Raw genomic sequence first — 14,648 nt, 5'->3', positions numbered from 1 at the left:
CAGGTCTGTTCTAACAAGCTGCGACTACACTGGCGATATTTATATTTAACTCGTTTACCACATTATTGACCTGGCCCTGCCCAAACCATAACCACAAGGATATCTGTGCATTGTTCTGACTGCGACCACAAGGCTGTGTCACTATCACACACACACACCGTTTCCTTCTTTCACATCCCCATACACAGACCATCTCTTTACACATCCCCTTTCTACATAGTTGCAGCCGACATGAGCAAGGACGTGAGGCTCATTAAAAGACACACTCATTTCATGATAGCAAAGGTTACACTGGGACGAATCTTCAGTTATTTTCATTACAGGCACAATGCAGAGTAAAGATGAGACTTGCATTTATACAGCCTCTTTCATGACCTCAGGACGTCCCAAAACACTTTACAGCCAATGAAGTACTTTTGAATCGTAGTCACTGTTGTAATGTAGAAAACACGGCAGCCAATTTGTGCACAGCAAGCTCCCACAAACAGCAATGTGATAATGACCAGATACTCTGTTTTATTTTAGTGATAAATATTGGCCAGGACACCAGAGATCACTCCCCTGCTCTTCTTCTCAATAGTGCCATGGGATCTTTCCCACCTGAGAGCAGACGGGGCCTCGGTTTAATGTCTCATCCGAAAGACGGCACTTCCGACAGTGCAGCACTCCCTCAGTACTGCACAGGAGTGTCAGCCTAGATTCTTGTGCTCAAGTCTCTGGGCTGGGACTTGAACCCACAACCTTCTGACTCAGAGGCGAGAGTGCTGCCCACTGAGCCAAGGCTGATACAGCAGCACCTCAACACTGCCTCATCACCCTGCAAGCTTCTGTTCAATAGATTTGCTGAATAAATTTAAAACCAGGTTCTGAGGCGTGATGCTCTATTCACACATCGAAGGTGAGAGAGATGCTGTGGGGCACACACTAAGTCCAGTCGCTGGCAGTGATTAACAGACTGGGTTTCGTGTTTAGTGATCCCGGGCATGTTACCGATACCTTCCCTGGATACCAAGGCTGAGAGGCACTCTGGAATGTATGGGGAGCTGGGACTTGTCCATGAGAGTAACCGGAGGCCTGAGAACTGAATTAATCTAGAGTTAGAAAGGAGAAAAGGTCCAAAATGGAACAGTCGGTAACAGGAGATCAATTTGTTTCTTATCTTAGAGAAATAACAAACACAACACAGTGTGCTTACACCAAAGGTGCTTTCATTGATATATATCCAGAAACTTAAACTCCAGCCCAGTTATAGGGGTTAATAACATTGGTAGAAACAAACATAGGATGTGATTAACAGCAGAATCCTACCCCTGCAGTCACTTATGAACTTGCTGGTGTCTCACCAGGTAAGATGATCGAGTGAATTCCTTCCCACACACAGAGCAGGTGAACAGATTCTCCCTAGTGTGAACTTGCTGGTGTGTCTGCAGGTTGGATGAACGATTGAATTTCTTCCCACACACGGAACAAGTGAACGACCTCTCTCCAGTGTGAACTCGCTGGTGTCTCAGCAGGTTGGATGACTGGGTGAATTCCTTCCCACACACGGAGCAGGTGAACAGCCTGTCTTGGCTGTGAGTGCGTTGGTGTTTCAGCAGGGTCGATGACAGAGTGAATCCCTTCCCACACACGGAGCAGGTGAACGGCCGCTCCCCAGTGTGAACCCGTTGGTGTGTCAGCAGATCCTTTACGCTTTTAAAGCTCTTCTCACAGTCAGCACATTTAAAAGCTCTATCAATGTGAACTCGCTGGTGTGTCAGCAGGTCAGATGAACGAGTGAATGCCTTCCCACACACGGAGCAGGTGAATGGCCTCTCCCCAGTGTGAACCCGTTGGTGTGTCTGGAGATTGGATGACTGCGTAAATCCCTTCCCACACACGGAGCAGGTGAATATCCTCTCCCCAGTGTGAACCCGCTGGTGCGTTCGAAGATTGGATGACTGAGTGAATCCCTTCCCACACACGGAGCAGGTAAACGGCCTCTCCCCAGTGTGAACTCGCTGGTGCTGAATGAGGTGAGTTGACTGCCTGAAGCTCTTCTCGCAGTGAGCGCAACTAAACGGTCTCTCGTCAGTGTGAACAAGCTGATGTTTAATAAATTCTGCAGAGATTTTAAAGCATTTCCCACAGTCAGAGCATTTAAAAGGTCTCTCGTCAGTGTGAACTCGTTGGTGTAAATGGAGGCTGGACGACAGAGTGAATCCCTTCCCACACACGGAGCAGGTGAACGGCTTCTCCCCAGCGTGACTGCGTCGATGAGTTTCTAGCTGTGATGGGGAACTGAATCCCTTCCCACAGTCCCCACATTTCGAGGGTTTCTCCATGGTGTGGGTGTCCTTGTGTCTCTCCAGGTTGGATGATCAGTTGAAGCCTAGTCCACACACAGAACACGTGTCTGGTTTCTCCCCGCTGTGAATGGTGTAATGTTTTTTCAGGCTGTGAAACTGGTTAAAGCTCTTTCCACAGTCAGTGCACTGGAACACTCTCACTCGTGTGTGTGTGTGTCTCGGTGCTTTTCCAGTCACACTGATGTTTGAAATCTTTTCCCACAGACAGAAGAGACAAACATTTCTCCTTCCACATTCAGAGGCCGATGATATTCAGGTCCTGATGAATGGAGTGACTTTGTCAGATCTTGATGTGATGTTTGGTTGGCGTTTGCGGTGTGTAAATGCTGCCGTTCTCACAGCCTGTAAAAGGAGTTTACAAAAGCCATCACTGTGAGTCCAGGATAGAAATTGACAAGATTCTCTCCTCCTAGTTCCTGGCCAAGGGTGCTGCGCATGCGCCCTGCTGCCCCCTGAGCCTCTCAAGATGGCAGCCGTTAACCCGGGCCTGTCACCGGGAGAAAGCCACTCAGCTACCGCCCCGCTCGGGGCAAACGCCCGGCCCGGAGGCTCTTGTTCAGGGATTGAGGCCCACCCCGGGTGATTGTGAAGCGGATATGTTCAGTGTTTTAATAATGGGGCCTGGGGCTGCACTCGGGGTGTGTGCAGCCCGCGTCCCCCCGGGGTTCATGAACCCGCTCCCTGAGCTCGGGGTGTGAGCGGCCCGCGTCCCCCCGGGGTTCATGAACCCGCTCCCTGAGCTCGGGGTGTGAGCGTCCCGCGTCCCCCCGGGGTTCATGAACCCGCTCCCTGAGCTCGGGGTGTGAGCGGCCCGCGTCCCCCCGGGGTTCATGAACCCGCTCCCTAAGCTCGGGGTGTGAGCGGCCCGCGTCCCCCCGGGGTTCATGAACCCGCTCCCTGAGCTCGGGGTGTGAGCAGCCCGCGTCCCCCCGGGGTTCATGAACCCGCTCCCTGAGCTCGGGGTGTGAGCGGCCCGCGTCCCCCCGGGGTTCATGAACCCGCTCCCTGAGCTCGGGGTGTGAGCGGCCCGCGTCCCCCCGGGGTTCATGAACCCGCTCCCTAAGCTCGGGGTGTGAGCGGCCCGCGTCCCCCCGGGGTTCATGAACCCGCTCCCTGAGCTCGGGGTGTGAGCAGCCCGCGTCCCCCCGGGGTTCATGAACCCGCTCCCTAAGCTCGGGGTGTGAGCGGCCCGCGTCCCCCCGGGGTTCATGAACCCGCTCCCTGAGCTCGGGGTGTGAGCAGCCCGCGTCCCCCCGGGGTTCATGAACCCGCTCCCTAAGCTCGGGGTGTGAGCGGCCCGCGTCCCCCCGGGGTTCATGAACCCGCTCCCTGAGCTCTCTCACCTGATGTGTCAGCGGCTGCTGCCATGGTCCGCGCATGCTCAGCTCACACTGCCCGGGTGATTGACGGGAGCTTCGGGCCAGTAGGAAGAGCGGGGCGGGGCTGAAGGACCGAGCAGGCGGCGGGTCCTCCAACCAATCGGAGTGTGTGAGGGGCGGGGCTTGACCTTTAAACCTGAAGAACAGAAGGTGAGCTGAGCATGCGCAGCAGAGGCTGATTGTTGGGCAGTGTGAGCTGAGCATGCGCGGGTGGCGAGGCTGCAGCAGGTCAGAGGGCGGCGGGTTAATGAACCCCGGGGGGACGCGGGCTTCACACACCCCGAGTGCGGCCTCAGGCCCGATTATAAGAGCAGTGAACATTATCAGCCCCACCCGCGGGTTCCCGTTTCACTCCGGCCCGAATCTCAACAAAGCGCCAAAGTCCGGGACAGACAGGAAGTGGGTCAGGGAGCGTCTGTAAATGGAGGAGAATTGGTGACTGGTCAGGGAGCGTCTGTAAATGAAGGAGAAATGGTGAGTGGTCAGGGAGCGTCTGTAAATGGAGGAAAAATGGGGAGTGATCAGGGAGCGTCTATAAATGGAGGAGAAATGGGGAGTGATTAGGGAAAGTCTGTAAATGGAGGAGAAATAGTGACTGGTCAGGGAGCGTCTGTAAGTGGCGGAAAAATGGTGACTGGTCAGGGAGCGTCTGTAAATGGAGCAGAAATGGCGACTGGCCAGGGAGCGTCTGTAAAATGGAGGAGAAATGGTGACTGGTCAGGGAGCATCTGTAAATGCAGCAGAAATGGTGATTGGTCAGGGAGCGTCTGTAAATGGAGCAGTAATGGTGACTGGTCAGGGAGCATCTGTAAATGGAGCAGTAATGGTGACTGGTCAGGGAGCATCTGGGAGAAATCATTCAGCATTTTTGAGGGTTGGTTTGTGTGAATAAATATATCAGTGATTTTAATCAGAGTTTTTCTGTGTCCCAGCTCCTGTAAATACTGGCTGGAAAGGGGCCGGACTCTCAGGAGGCTCCACACCGCTGGCTGCTCGTGTGTCAGTGATCTCCCATCAGATTAATGTGCTTCTGCTGTGGGTGTGTTTAATAAAGTGCCCGAAGCCCTCACTGTAACACTCTCACATATCCCACCTGCAGTGTAATGTCCGTGCTGTGTGCTTCCTGTCCAAAATCTCCCTGATCCCTGGCTCTCCTGTTGCACCAACTCGGTACAATGGGACAAGAAGTGCCAGCTCAAGAGATGCCCAAATCAGGGACGGAATGAAAGGGTCAGACATGTGGAATGTTAATCTTACACAATGTGTGAGATGCTGAGCACCCACCCAACATTTCACCACCACACCTTTTAAATAGTTTCTTCAATTTCTCTTCTGAAGCCATTACTTTATGACAGAGTCCGGGCCCCGCAGGGTGCTGGCTTCCAGTCACTCATGAATGTAGAACTGAACCCATCAGAGTCAACACCTTCAGGGAGAAGAAGAAAAGTCAATTAAAGGGAAAAATGTTGGAGATGGTGCGATGGGTTTGGATTTCAGCACAGGGAGGAGGGAAAGTGTGTGGGATGGGGATTTACAGCTTTGGGGAAAAAGAGATGAAAGATTGTTCCATAGAAACTAGAATTGTCTTCTGAATTTCTATCCTGTACTTACAGTGATGTCTCTTGTAAACTCCTTTTACAGGGTATTAGAAGGGGTGGGTTTACAGACAGGAAACTCAAACCAAACATCACCCCAACATCAGTGTGACTGGAAAAGCACCAAGCCACACACACCCGAGTGAGAGTGTTCCCGTGCACTGACTGTGGAAAGAGCTTTAACCAGTTACACAGCCTGAAAAAAATCACACCAGAGCGAGGAGAAACCATACACGTGTTCTGTGTGTGGACGAGGCTTCAACCGATCATCCAACCTGGAGAGACACAAGGACACCCGCACCACGGAGAAACCATGGAAATGTGGGGACTGTGGGAAGGGATTCAATTACCCGTCTGAGCTGGAAACTCATCGACGCAGTCACACCAGGGAGAGGCCGTTTACTTGCTCCGTGTGTGGGAAGGGATTAATTTCCCCATCCCAGCTGGAAACTCATCGCTACTGTCACACCGGGGAGAGGCCGTTCACCTGCTCCATGTGTGGGAAGGGATTCACTCAGTCATCCAACCTGCTGACTCACCAGCGAGTTCACACCGGGGAGAGGCCATTCACCTGCTCCGTGTGTGGGAAGGGATTCACTAATTCAGCCCACCTTCTGAGACACCAGCGAGTTCACACTGACGAGAGACCTTTTGAATGCTCCAACTGTGCGAACTGCTTTAAAAGCTCTGAGGACCTGATTCAACACCAGCGAGTTCACACTGACGATAAACCATTCAGTTGCTCTCACTGTGAGAAGAGGTTCAGGTCTTCATCCAATCTCATTGTACACCAGCGCACTCACACTGGGGAGAGACCGTTCACCTGCTCCATGTGCGAGAAGGGATTCATTAAATCATCCAACCTGCTGACACACCAGCGACGTCACACTGGGGAGAGGCCGTTCACCTGCTCCATGTGTGGGGAGGGATTCACTTGTTCATCCGGCCTTCGGACACACCAGTGAGTTCACACCGGGGAGAGGCCATTCACCTGCTCTGTGTGTGGGAAGGGATTCACTCAGTCATCCGGCCTGCTGATTCACCAGCGAGTTCACACTGGGGAGAGGTCGTTCACCTGCTCCGTGTGTGGGAAGGGATTCACTCACTCATCCTACCTGATCAGACACCAGCGAGTTCACACTGGAGACACGCCGTTCTCCTGCTCCGTGTGTGGGAAGGGATTCACTCATTCAACCACACTGCTGCAACACCAGCGAGTTCACACTGGGGAGAGACCGTTCACCTGCTCCGTGTGTGGGAAGAGATTCACTCAGTCATCCAACCTGCTGAAACACCAGCTTGTTCACTCTGATAGGAGACCTTATAAATGTTCTAAGTGTGAGCTGAGCTTTAAAAGCGCAAGTGGTCTGCTGAGACACCAACGCACCCACACTGGGGAGAGGGCGTTCGCCTGCTCAGAGTGTGGGAAGGGATTCACTAATTCATCCAACCTGCTGACACACCAGCGAGTTCACACTGAGGAGAGACCTTTTAAATGCTCGGACTGTGGGAAGTGCTATAAAAGTTCCGGGGAACTGATGTGCCATCAACATGTTCACACTGACGAGAGACCGTTCAGGTGCTCTCACTGCGGGACTGGGTTCAGGCAGTCATCTGACCTCACTGTACACCAGCTCACCCACACTGGGGAGAGGCCGTTCACCTGCTCCGTGTGTGGGAAGCGATTCACTCGCTCATCCCACCTCACTGATCATCAACTTGTTCACACTGATGAGAGACCTTTTAAATGTTCTGACTGTGAGAAGAGTTTTAAAAGCAAAAGGAAACTGATACAACACGAACACACTCACAATACAATACAATACAATACAAATCGCTTTATTGGCATGATAAGGTACATCTTATGTTGCCAAAGCATCAAAATACATTTATGGTTGAACACATAAACGCGGTTCCATTCATACAGTGTATAAACAGGTATATCCCTGAGTTTATAAATATACATTCGCCTTGTTTATATATACTCTTGTCTTAGTTTACTGGTTGTCCCTCTGTTCATGGCAAGCTGTAACATAGTGTGCCGCCAGTGTTACACAGCTTCTCTCCTCCCCCAGTAGGAATGGGAGTTTTTGGTTGTTCGTCAGATTTCTGAATTCAGGGCATATTTGTGAGAATTTTTGGTAGAAATTCTCTCTGATGCCCTGATATTTTCCACAGGCTGTGAGGAAGTGCATCTCTGTCTCAACTACTCCCTGACTGCAGTGATTGGCCGTTCACCTGCTCCATGTGTGGGAAGGGATTCACTCAGTCATCCAACCTGCTGAGACACCAGCGCGTTCACAATTCACTGCAGGGGTTGGATTCTGCTGTTGTTGCTGCTGTTAATCACATCCAGGACTGAACCATGTTCATTCTGACAGTTGGAGTTTGTTTCTGCTGATGTTAAACTCCAGCCAGTTATAGGGTTATTAATATTCTGGATATACAGCTGATTGACTTGTTGGGGCTGCAGTGTCCCTTTAAGAATCGTTGTCTGTGATCGTTCCCCTTAATTCAGGACTTTCATAAGAAATTATTTGACAATAAAATTATGAATTTTACTTTAACCCTAAATTGACCTTTGGTACAAAATCTACAATTTATTCTCTGAAAAGTTCCACTGATTGACATCTCCAGTTAGAAAGTGCTGATTAATCTTCACTGACAATTCTTACTGACTTGCACATTACACACAGTGGCACCTCCATTATCCACCAGAAAGAAGGGGAATGGGAATTGGTGGAGAATTGAGAGTCCCCAAATGTTGCCCTTCCCATCTGGTACAGCAATCCCCTCGGCACGGGAACGGAGACAAGTCCAATCCAAGTAACGGGCTGAGTTTAATCTTTCTGGGCCTGTGGGGTTGGTTTATATCAGACAGGAGGAGATTGGTGCCAGTGACTGGGGGGCTGGTTTATATCAGACAGGAGGAGATTGGTGTCAGTGACTGTGGGGTTGGTTTATATCAAACTGGAGGAGATTGATGTCAGTGACTGTGGGGTTGGTTTATATCAGACAGGAAGAGATTGGTGTCAGTGACTGTATCTAACCCATACTGTATCTGCTCTGGGAGTGTTTGATGGGACAATGTAGAGGGAGCTTTACTCTGTATCTAACCCATGCTGTTCCTGCCCTGGGAGTGTTTGATGGGACAGTGTAGAGGGAGCTTTACTCTGTATCTAACCCGTGCTGTACCTGCCCTGGGAGTGTTTGATGGGACAGTGTAGAGGGAGCTTTACTCTGTATCTAACCTGTGCTGTACTTGCCCTGGGAGTGTTTGATGGGACAGTGTAGAGGGAGCTTTACTCTGTATCTAACCCGTGCTATACCTGCCCTGGGAGTGTTTGATGGGATAATGTAGAGAGAGCTTTACTCTGTGTACAAACTGTGCCATCCCTGCCCTGGTAGTGTTTAATGGGACCTGGAGGAATGAGAGGTGATCTCATTGAAATGTATAAGATTCTGAGGGGGATTGACAGGGTAGATGCTAAGAGGTTGTTTCCCCTGGCTGGAGAGCCCAGAACTAGGGGGCACAGTCTCAGGATAAGGGGTCAGCCATATAAGACAGAGATGAGGAGGAATTTCTTCACTCAGAGGGTTGTGAATCTTTGGAATTCTCTGCCCCAAAGGGCTGTGGATGCTGAATCGTTGAGTATATTCAAAGCTTTTGGACTCTAGGGGAATCAAGGGATGTGTGGATCAGGTGGGAAAGTGGAGTTGAGGTCGAAGATCAGCCATGATCTTATTGAATGGCGGAGCAGGCTCGAGGGGCCGTATGGCCGACTCCTGCTCCTAATTCTTATGTTCTGAAGCTGACCACTGTGTGTTTTTATTCATTCACAGGATGTGGGCATCGCCAGCAAGGCCAGTATTTATTGCCCATCTCTAATTGCCCTCGAAGGTGGTGGTGAGCCGCCTCCTGAATACAACTGAGTGACTCGCTGGGCCATTTCAGAGGGCAGTTAAGAGTGAACCACGTTGCTGTGGGTCTGAAGTCACCAATAGGCCAGACCGGGTAAGGACGGCAGATTTCCTTCCCTAAATGACATTAGTGAACCAGATGGGTTTTTACACAATCCGATAGTTTCATGGTCACCATCACTGATACAAACTTTTCATTCAAGATTTATTTAATGTTGTACTTCGTCATTTTCTGGTGAATCAAACATTTTAAAAACCTGAGACCGTGTGTTGTGAGACAAAGAGCCTTGTGTCCAATAAGGGGAATAAAGGCCCACAGCCTCCCCTGGCCCCGGGCCCTGAACAAGGGACTGGAGAAACTCGCTGCCCTGCGGATCAGACAATCAGCCGGCGCTAGCCCCATCCCTCGGGCTCCCCGATTGGTTGGAGGACCCACCGCCGGTTCGCTCCTCCAGCCCCACCCCGCTTGCTCTCTATTGGTCGGAAGCTCCCGTCAATCAGGCCGTGGGCCCGGGTCACGTGTCCCTCACCGACTTTATAAAGAAAGCCTCGCGCGGTCGCCGGACGGAGCTGCAGGTCGGCGGGAGCGGGGTCGGGAGATTAATAAACTGCGGGTAGGCCGTGCCGCAGGGTTTATAATGTTGGAGAATGGCCTCAGGTCCGAATGAGATCCAGCTGCCGAATGTGTTCCGCCGGACAGCAGCGGTGAGGCTTTTTCTCGGTGACAGGCCCGGGTTAGGCGCAGCCTTCTTGGTGGAGGAAAGACAGACCGGTTGCACCTGCAGCACGGTGCATGTGCGGCCATCTTGGTACAGGAACAGAGAGTGGGTGGGGCTTCAGGGTCCCAGTGACCAGGAGAGACAATCATTGATTCATTGATTTTATTCTCACTCTGCACACAGCGGGTGTAGAACTGAACCCAACCAGAGTAGAGGGAGGGGGAAAACTGGGAGTGGAGGAAAAAAATGTTGGAGATGGTGCGATGGGTTTGGATTTCAGCACAGGGAGGAGGGAGAGTGTGTGGGACGGGGATTTACAGCTTTGGGGGAACAGGAGTGGAAAACTGTTCCATAGAAACTAGAATTTTCTGTTCTGAATTTCTATCTTGTACTTACAGTGATGACTTTTGTAAACTCCTTTTACAGGGTGTTAGAAGGGGAGGATTTACAGACGGGAAACTCAAACCAAACATCACATCAAGATCTGACAGAGTCACTCAATTCATCAGGACCTGAATATGATCAGCCTTTGAATGTGGAAGGAGGAATGTTTGTCTGTTCTGTCTGTGGGAAAAGATTTCAAATATCAGTGTGACTGGAAAAGCACCGAGACACACACACCCGAGTGAGAGTGTTCCAGTGCACTGACTGCGGAAAGAGCTTTAACCAGTTACACAGCCTGAAAAAACATTGCACCGTTCACAGCGGGGAGAAACCGTACACGTGTTCTGTGTGTGGCCGAGGCTTCAACTGATCATCCAACGTGGAGAGACACAAGGACACACGCACCACGGAGAAACCCTGGAAATGTGGGGACTGTGGGAAGGGATTCAATTACCCATCAGATCTGGAAAAACATCGACGCACTCACACTGGGGAGAGGCCTTTCTCATGCTCCGTGTGCGGGGAGGGATTCACTCAGTCATCCAACCTTCTCAGACACCAGCGAGTTCACACTGGAGAGAGGTCGTTCACCTGCTCCGTGTGTGGGGAGGGATTCACTCAGTCATCCAACCTTCTGAAACACCAGCGAGTTCACACTGGGGAGATACCGTTCACCTGCTCCGTGTGTGGGAAGGGATTCACTGGGAGATCCAGCCTTCGAACACACCAGCGAGTTCACACTGGGGAGAGACCGTTCACCTGCTCTGAATGTGGGAAGGGATTCACTCGTTCATCCACCCTGCTGACACACCAGCGAGTTCACACCGGAGAGAAGCCGTTCCTCTGCCCCATGTGTGGAAAGGGATTTGCTCAGTCATCCCACCTGCTGACACACCAGCAGATTCACACTGGGGAGAGATCTTTTGAATGCTCTGACTGTAAAAAGAGCTTTAAAAGCACAGAGCAACTGGTGACCCATCAGCGCACTCACACTGGGGAGAAGCCATTCACCTGCTCAGTGTGTGGGAAGGGATTTACTCGGTCTTCTACCCTGCTGACACACCAGCGAGTTCACTCTGAGGAGAGGCCATTCACCTGTTCTGAGTGTGGAAAGGGATTCACTGTGTCATCCAACCTGCTGACTCACCAGCGAGTTCACACTGGGGAGAGGCCGTTCAACTGCTCCGTGTGTGGGAAGAGATTCACTCAGTCATCCAACCTGCTGAAACACCAGCGAGTTCACAAGCGCCTGCAGGGGTTGGATTCTGCTGTTATTGCTGCTGTTAATCACATTCAGGACTGAACCATGTTCATTCTGACAGTTGGGGACTGTTTCTGCTGATGTTACTACTATAACTGGAGTTTAATATTCTTGATGTATAGCTGATTGACTTGTTGGGGCTGCAGTGTCCCTTTAAGAACCATTCCCCTTAATTCAGGGATTGTCGTCAGAAATTTGTTTGCAATAAAATTATGAACTTTTACTTCAAACCTAAATTGATCTTTGGTTCAAAATCTACAATTCAGTGTCTGAAAAGTTCCACTGATTAACATCTCCAATTAGAAAGTGCTGATTAATCCTTGCTGACAATTCTTACTGACTTGCACATTACACACAGTGGCACCTCCATTATCCGCCAGAAAGAAGGGGAATGGGAATTGGTGGCCAATCCTCAAATGTTGCCCCTCCCGCCTGGTACAGCAATACCCTTGGCACGGAAATGGGGACAAGTCCAATCGAAGCAACGGGCTGAGTTTAAGCTTTCTGGGCCTGTGGGGCTGGTTTATATCAGACAGGAGGAGATTGGTGTCAGTGACTGTGGGGTTGGTTTATATCAGACAGGAGGAGATTGGTGTCAGTGACTGTGGGGTTGGTTTATATCAGACAGGAGGAGATTGGTGTCAGTGACTGTGGGGTTGGTTTATATCAGACAGGAGGAGATTGGTGTCAGTGACTGTGGGGTTGGTTTATATCAGACAGGAGAAGATTGGTGTCAGTGACTGTGGGGTTGGTTTATATCAGACAGGAGCAGATTGGTGTCAGTGACTGTGGGGTTGGTTTATATCAGACAGGAGGAGATTGGTGTCAGTGACGGGTTGGCTTATATCAGACAGGAGGAGATTGGTGTCAGTGACTGGGATTGGTTTATATCAGACAGGAGGAGATTGGTGTCAGTGACTGTGGGGATGGTTTCTATCAAACAGGAGGAGATTGGTGTCAGTGACTGGGGATGGTTTCTATCAGACAGGAGGAGATTGGTGTTAGTGACTGGGGTTTGTTTATATCAGACAGGAGGAGATTGGTGTCAGTGACTGTGGGGCTGGTTTATATCAGACAGGAGGAGATTGGTGTCAGTGACTGTGGGGTTGGTTTATATCAGACAGGAGGAGATTGGTGTCAGTGACTGTGGGGTTGGTTTATATCAGACAGGAGGAGATTGGTGTCAGTGACTGGGGTTGGTTTATATCAGACGGGGGAGATTGGTGTCAGGGACTGCGGGATTGGTTTATATCAGACAGGAGGAGATTGGTGTCAGTGACTGTGGGGTTGGTTTATATCAGACAGGAGGAGATTGGTGTCAGTGACTGTGGGGTTGGATTATATCAGACAGGAGGAGACTGGTGTCAGTGACTGGGATTGGTTTATATCAGACAGAAGAAGATTGGTGTCAGTAACTGTGGGGTTGGTTTATATCAGACAGGAGGAGATTGGTGTCAGTGACTGGTTGGTTTATATCAGACAGGAGGAGATTGTTTTCAGTGACTGTGGGGTTGGTTTATATCAGACAGGAGGAGATTGGTGTCAGTGACTGGGATAGGTTTATATCAGACAGGAGGAGATTGGTGTCAGTGACTGGGGCTGGTTTATATCAGACAGGAGGAGATTGGTGTCAGTGGCTGGGGTTGGTTTATATCAGATAGGAGGAGATTGATGTCAGTGACGGGTCGGTTTATATCAGACAGGAGGAGATTGGTGTCAGTGACTGTGGGATTGGTTTATATCAGACAGGAGGAGATTGGTGTCAGTGACTGTGGGGTTGCTTTATATCAGACAGGAGATTGGTGTCAGTGACTGTGGGGTTGGTTTATATCAGACAGGAGGAGATTGGTGTCAGGGACGGGTTGGTTTATATCAGATAGGAGGAGATTGGTGTCAGTGACTGTCCCCTCCAATAAATTACCAAGTGTAACCCAAGGCAGAGACTCCGGAGGCATACTGATCTGGTTTAAAACAGAACTTAAGAATTACATCAAATTTATAAAAAAGGGCGAAAACCATATGTGGCTCAAACTTGAGAGGGAGATTATCTCAAACACCCAAGATGTTTACATTTGCGCACTTTATATCCCTCCAATCGATTCCCCGTACTACAAAGAGGACACCTTCTCCAACATGGAGGGGGAAATTATCCAATACCAGGCCCAGGGGAACGTGTTGATCTGTGGGGACCTCAATTCAAGAACGGGCGAAGAACCAGACTTCACCAATAATCAGGGAAACAATTACGTATTCGGGAATAACCACTTTGACATCCCTTCCCTTCCATACAGGCATAACTGCGACAAGCAGTCAAATACCAACGGTAAACAGCTACTACAGCTCTGTCGAAACCTGGGTCTGTACATTGTCAATGGTAGGTTCATAGGAGACCTCCTAGGAAGATTGACCTACTGCTCACCTCTTGGCTGCAGCACAGTAGACTATATGATTACAGACTTGGACCCATCCTCTTTCAGAGCATTCACAGTCAAACCACAAACAACACTGTCAGATCACAGCCAAATTACTATGTTTCTCAAAAAGACAGAAACAAACAACATAGAAACACAACCCAGTAAACTGTACAACACCAAAAAATCGTACAGATGGGCCAAAAATGACACGGAAAAATACCAGAAAACAATTAGCAATGCATCAACTCAAGCTCTCTTAGACACCTTTCTGGATAACATATACACTCACAATAAAGAAGGCGTAAACCGGGCAGTTAGTAAACTAAACAATATTTTTGATAATTTGGCAACAAATGCAAACTTGAAAGCTCGCAAGAACAAACCCAAAACAAAAAACTATGAAAAATGGTTTGACCATGATTGCCATAACATGAGGAAAAAACTTAGAAAACTATCAAACCAAAAACACAGACATCCAGAAAACGAGGAATTACGCCTTACTTATTGTCAGACGCTAACACAATACAGAAACACACTCAGGACCAAAAAAGAGCAATTTATTAAGAATACACTCAGCTCCATGGAGGAATCCATTGAGTCGAATTGTTTCTGGGACAACTTGAAAAC

At 49.8% G+C, this 14,648-nt stretch overlaps 1 protein-coding gene and 1 pseudogene across 1 annotated transcript; one reads left to right on the top strand and one right to left on the bottom strand.

Annotated features, from left to right (window-relative positions):
• Positions 1–1,191: 1,191 nt before the first annotated feature.
• On the bottom strand, positions 1,192–3,040 carry LOC147119114 (uncharacterized). Its single transcript, XM_085984852.1, has one exon. It carries the CDS (start codon positions 2,322–2,324, stop codon positions 1,317–1,319), a length of 1,008 nt encoding a protein of 335 aa, XP_085840978.1. The 5' UTR covers positions 2,325–3,040; the 3' UTR covers positions 1,192–1,316.
• A 2,494-nt stretch (positions 3,041–5,534) lies between these two features.
• LOC147119113 (uncharacterized) lies at positions 5,535–11,830 on the top strand (annotated as a pseudogene).
• Positions 11,831–14,648: the final 2,818 nt, after the last annotated feature.

Source organism: Somniosus microcephalus, chromosome 4 (genome assembly GCF_052327205.1).
Source record: "Somniosus microcephalus isolate GS21.2 chromosome 4, FLI_Smic_1.0, whole genome shotgun sequence".
In the NCBI taxonomy this organism is placed as follows: domain Eukaryota; kingdom Metazoa; phylum Chordata; class Chondrichthyes; order Squaliformes; family Somniosidae; genus Somniosus; species Somniosus microcephalus.
The sequence above is the reverse complement of the archived record's forward strand: the minus strand, read 5'-3'. Positions and strand labels throughout refer to the sequence as shown.

Coding starts and splice junctions, on each gene's coding strand:
- LOC147119114 (XM_085984852.1), bottom strand. CDS start 2,324: ATGGAGAAACCCTCGAAATGTGGGGACTGTGGGAAGGGATTCAGTTCC.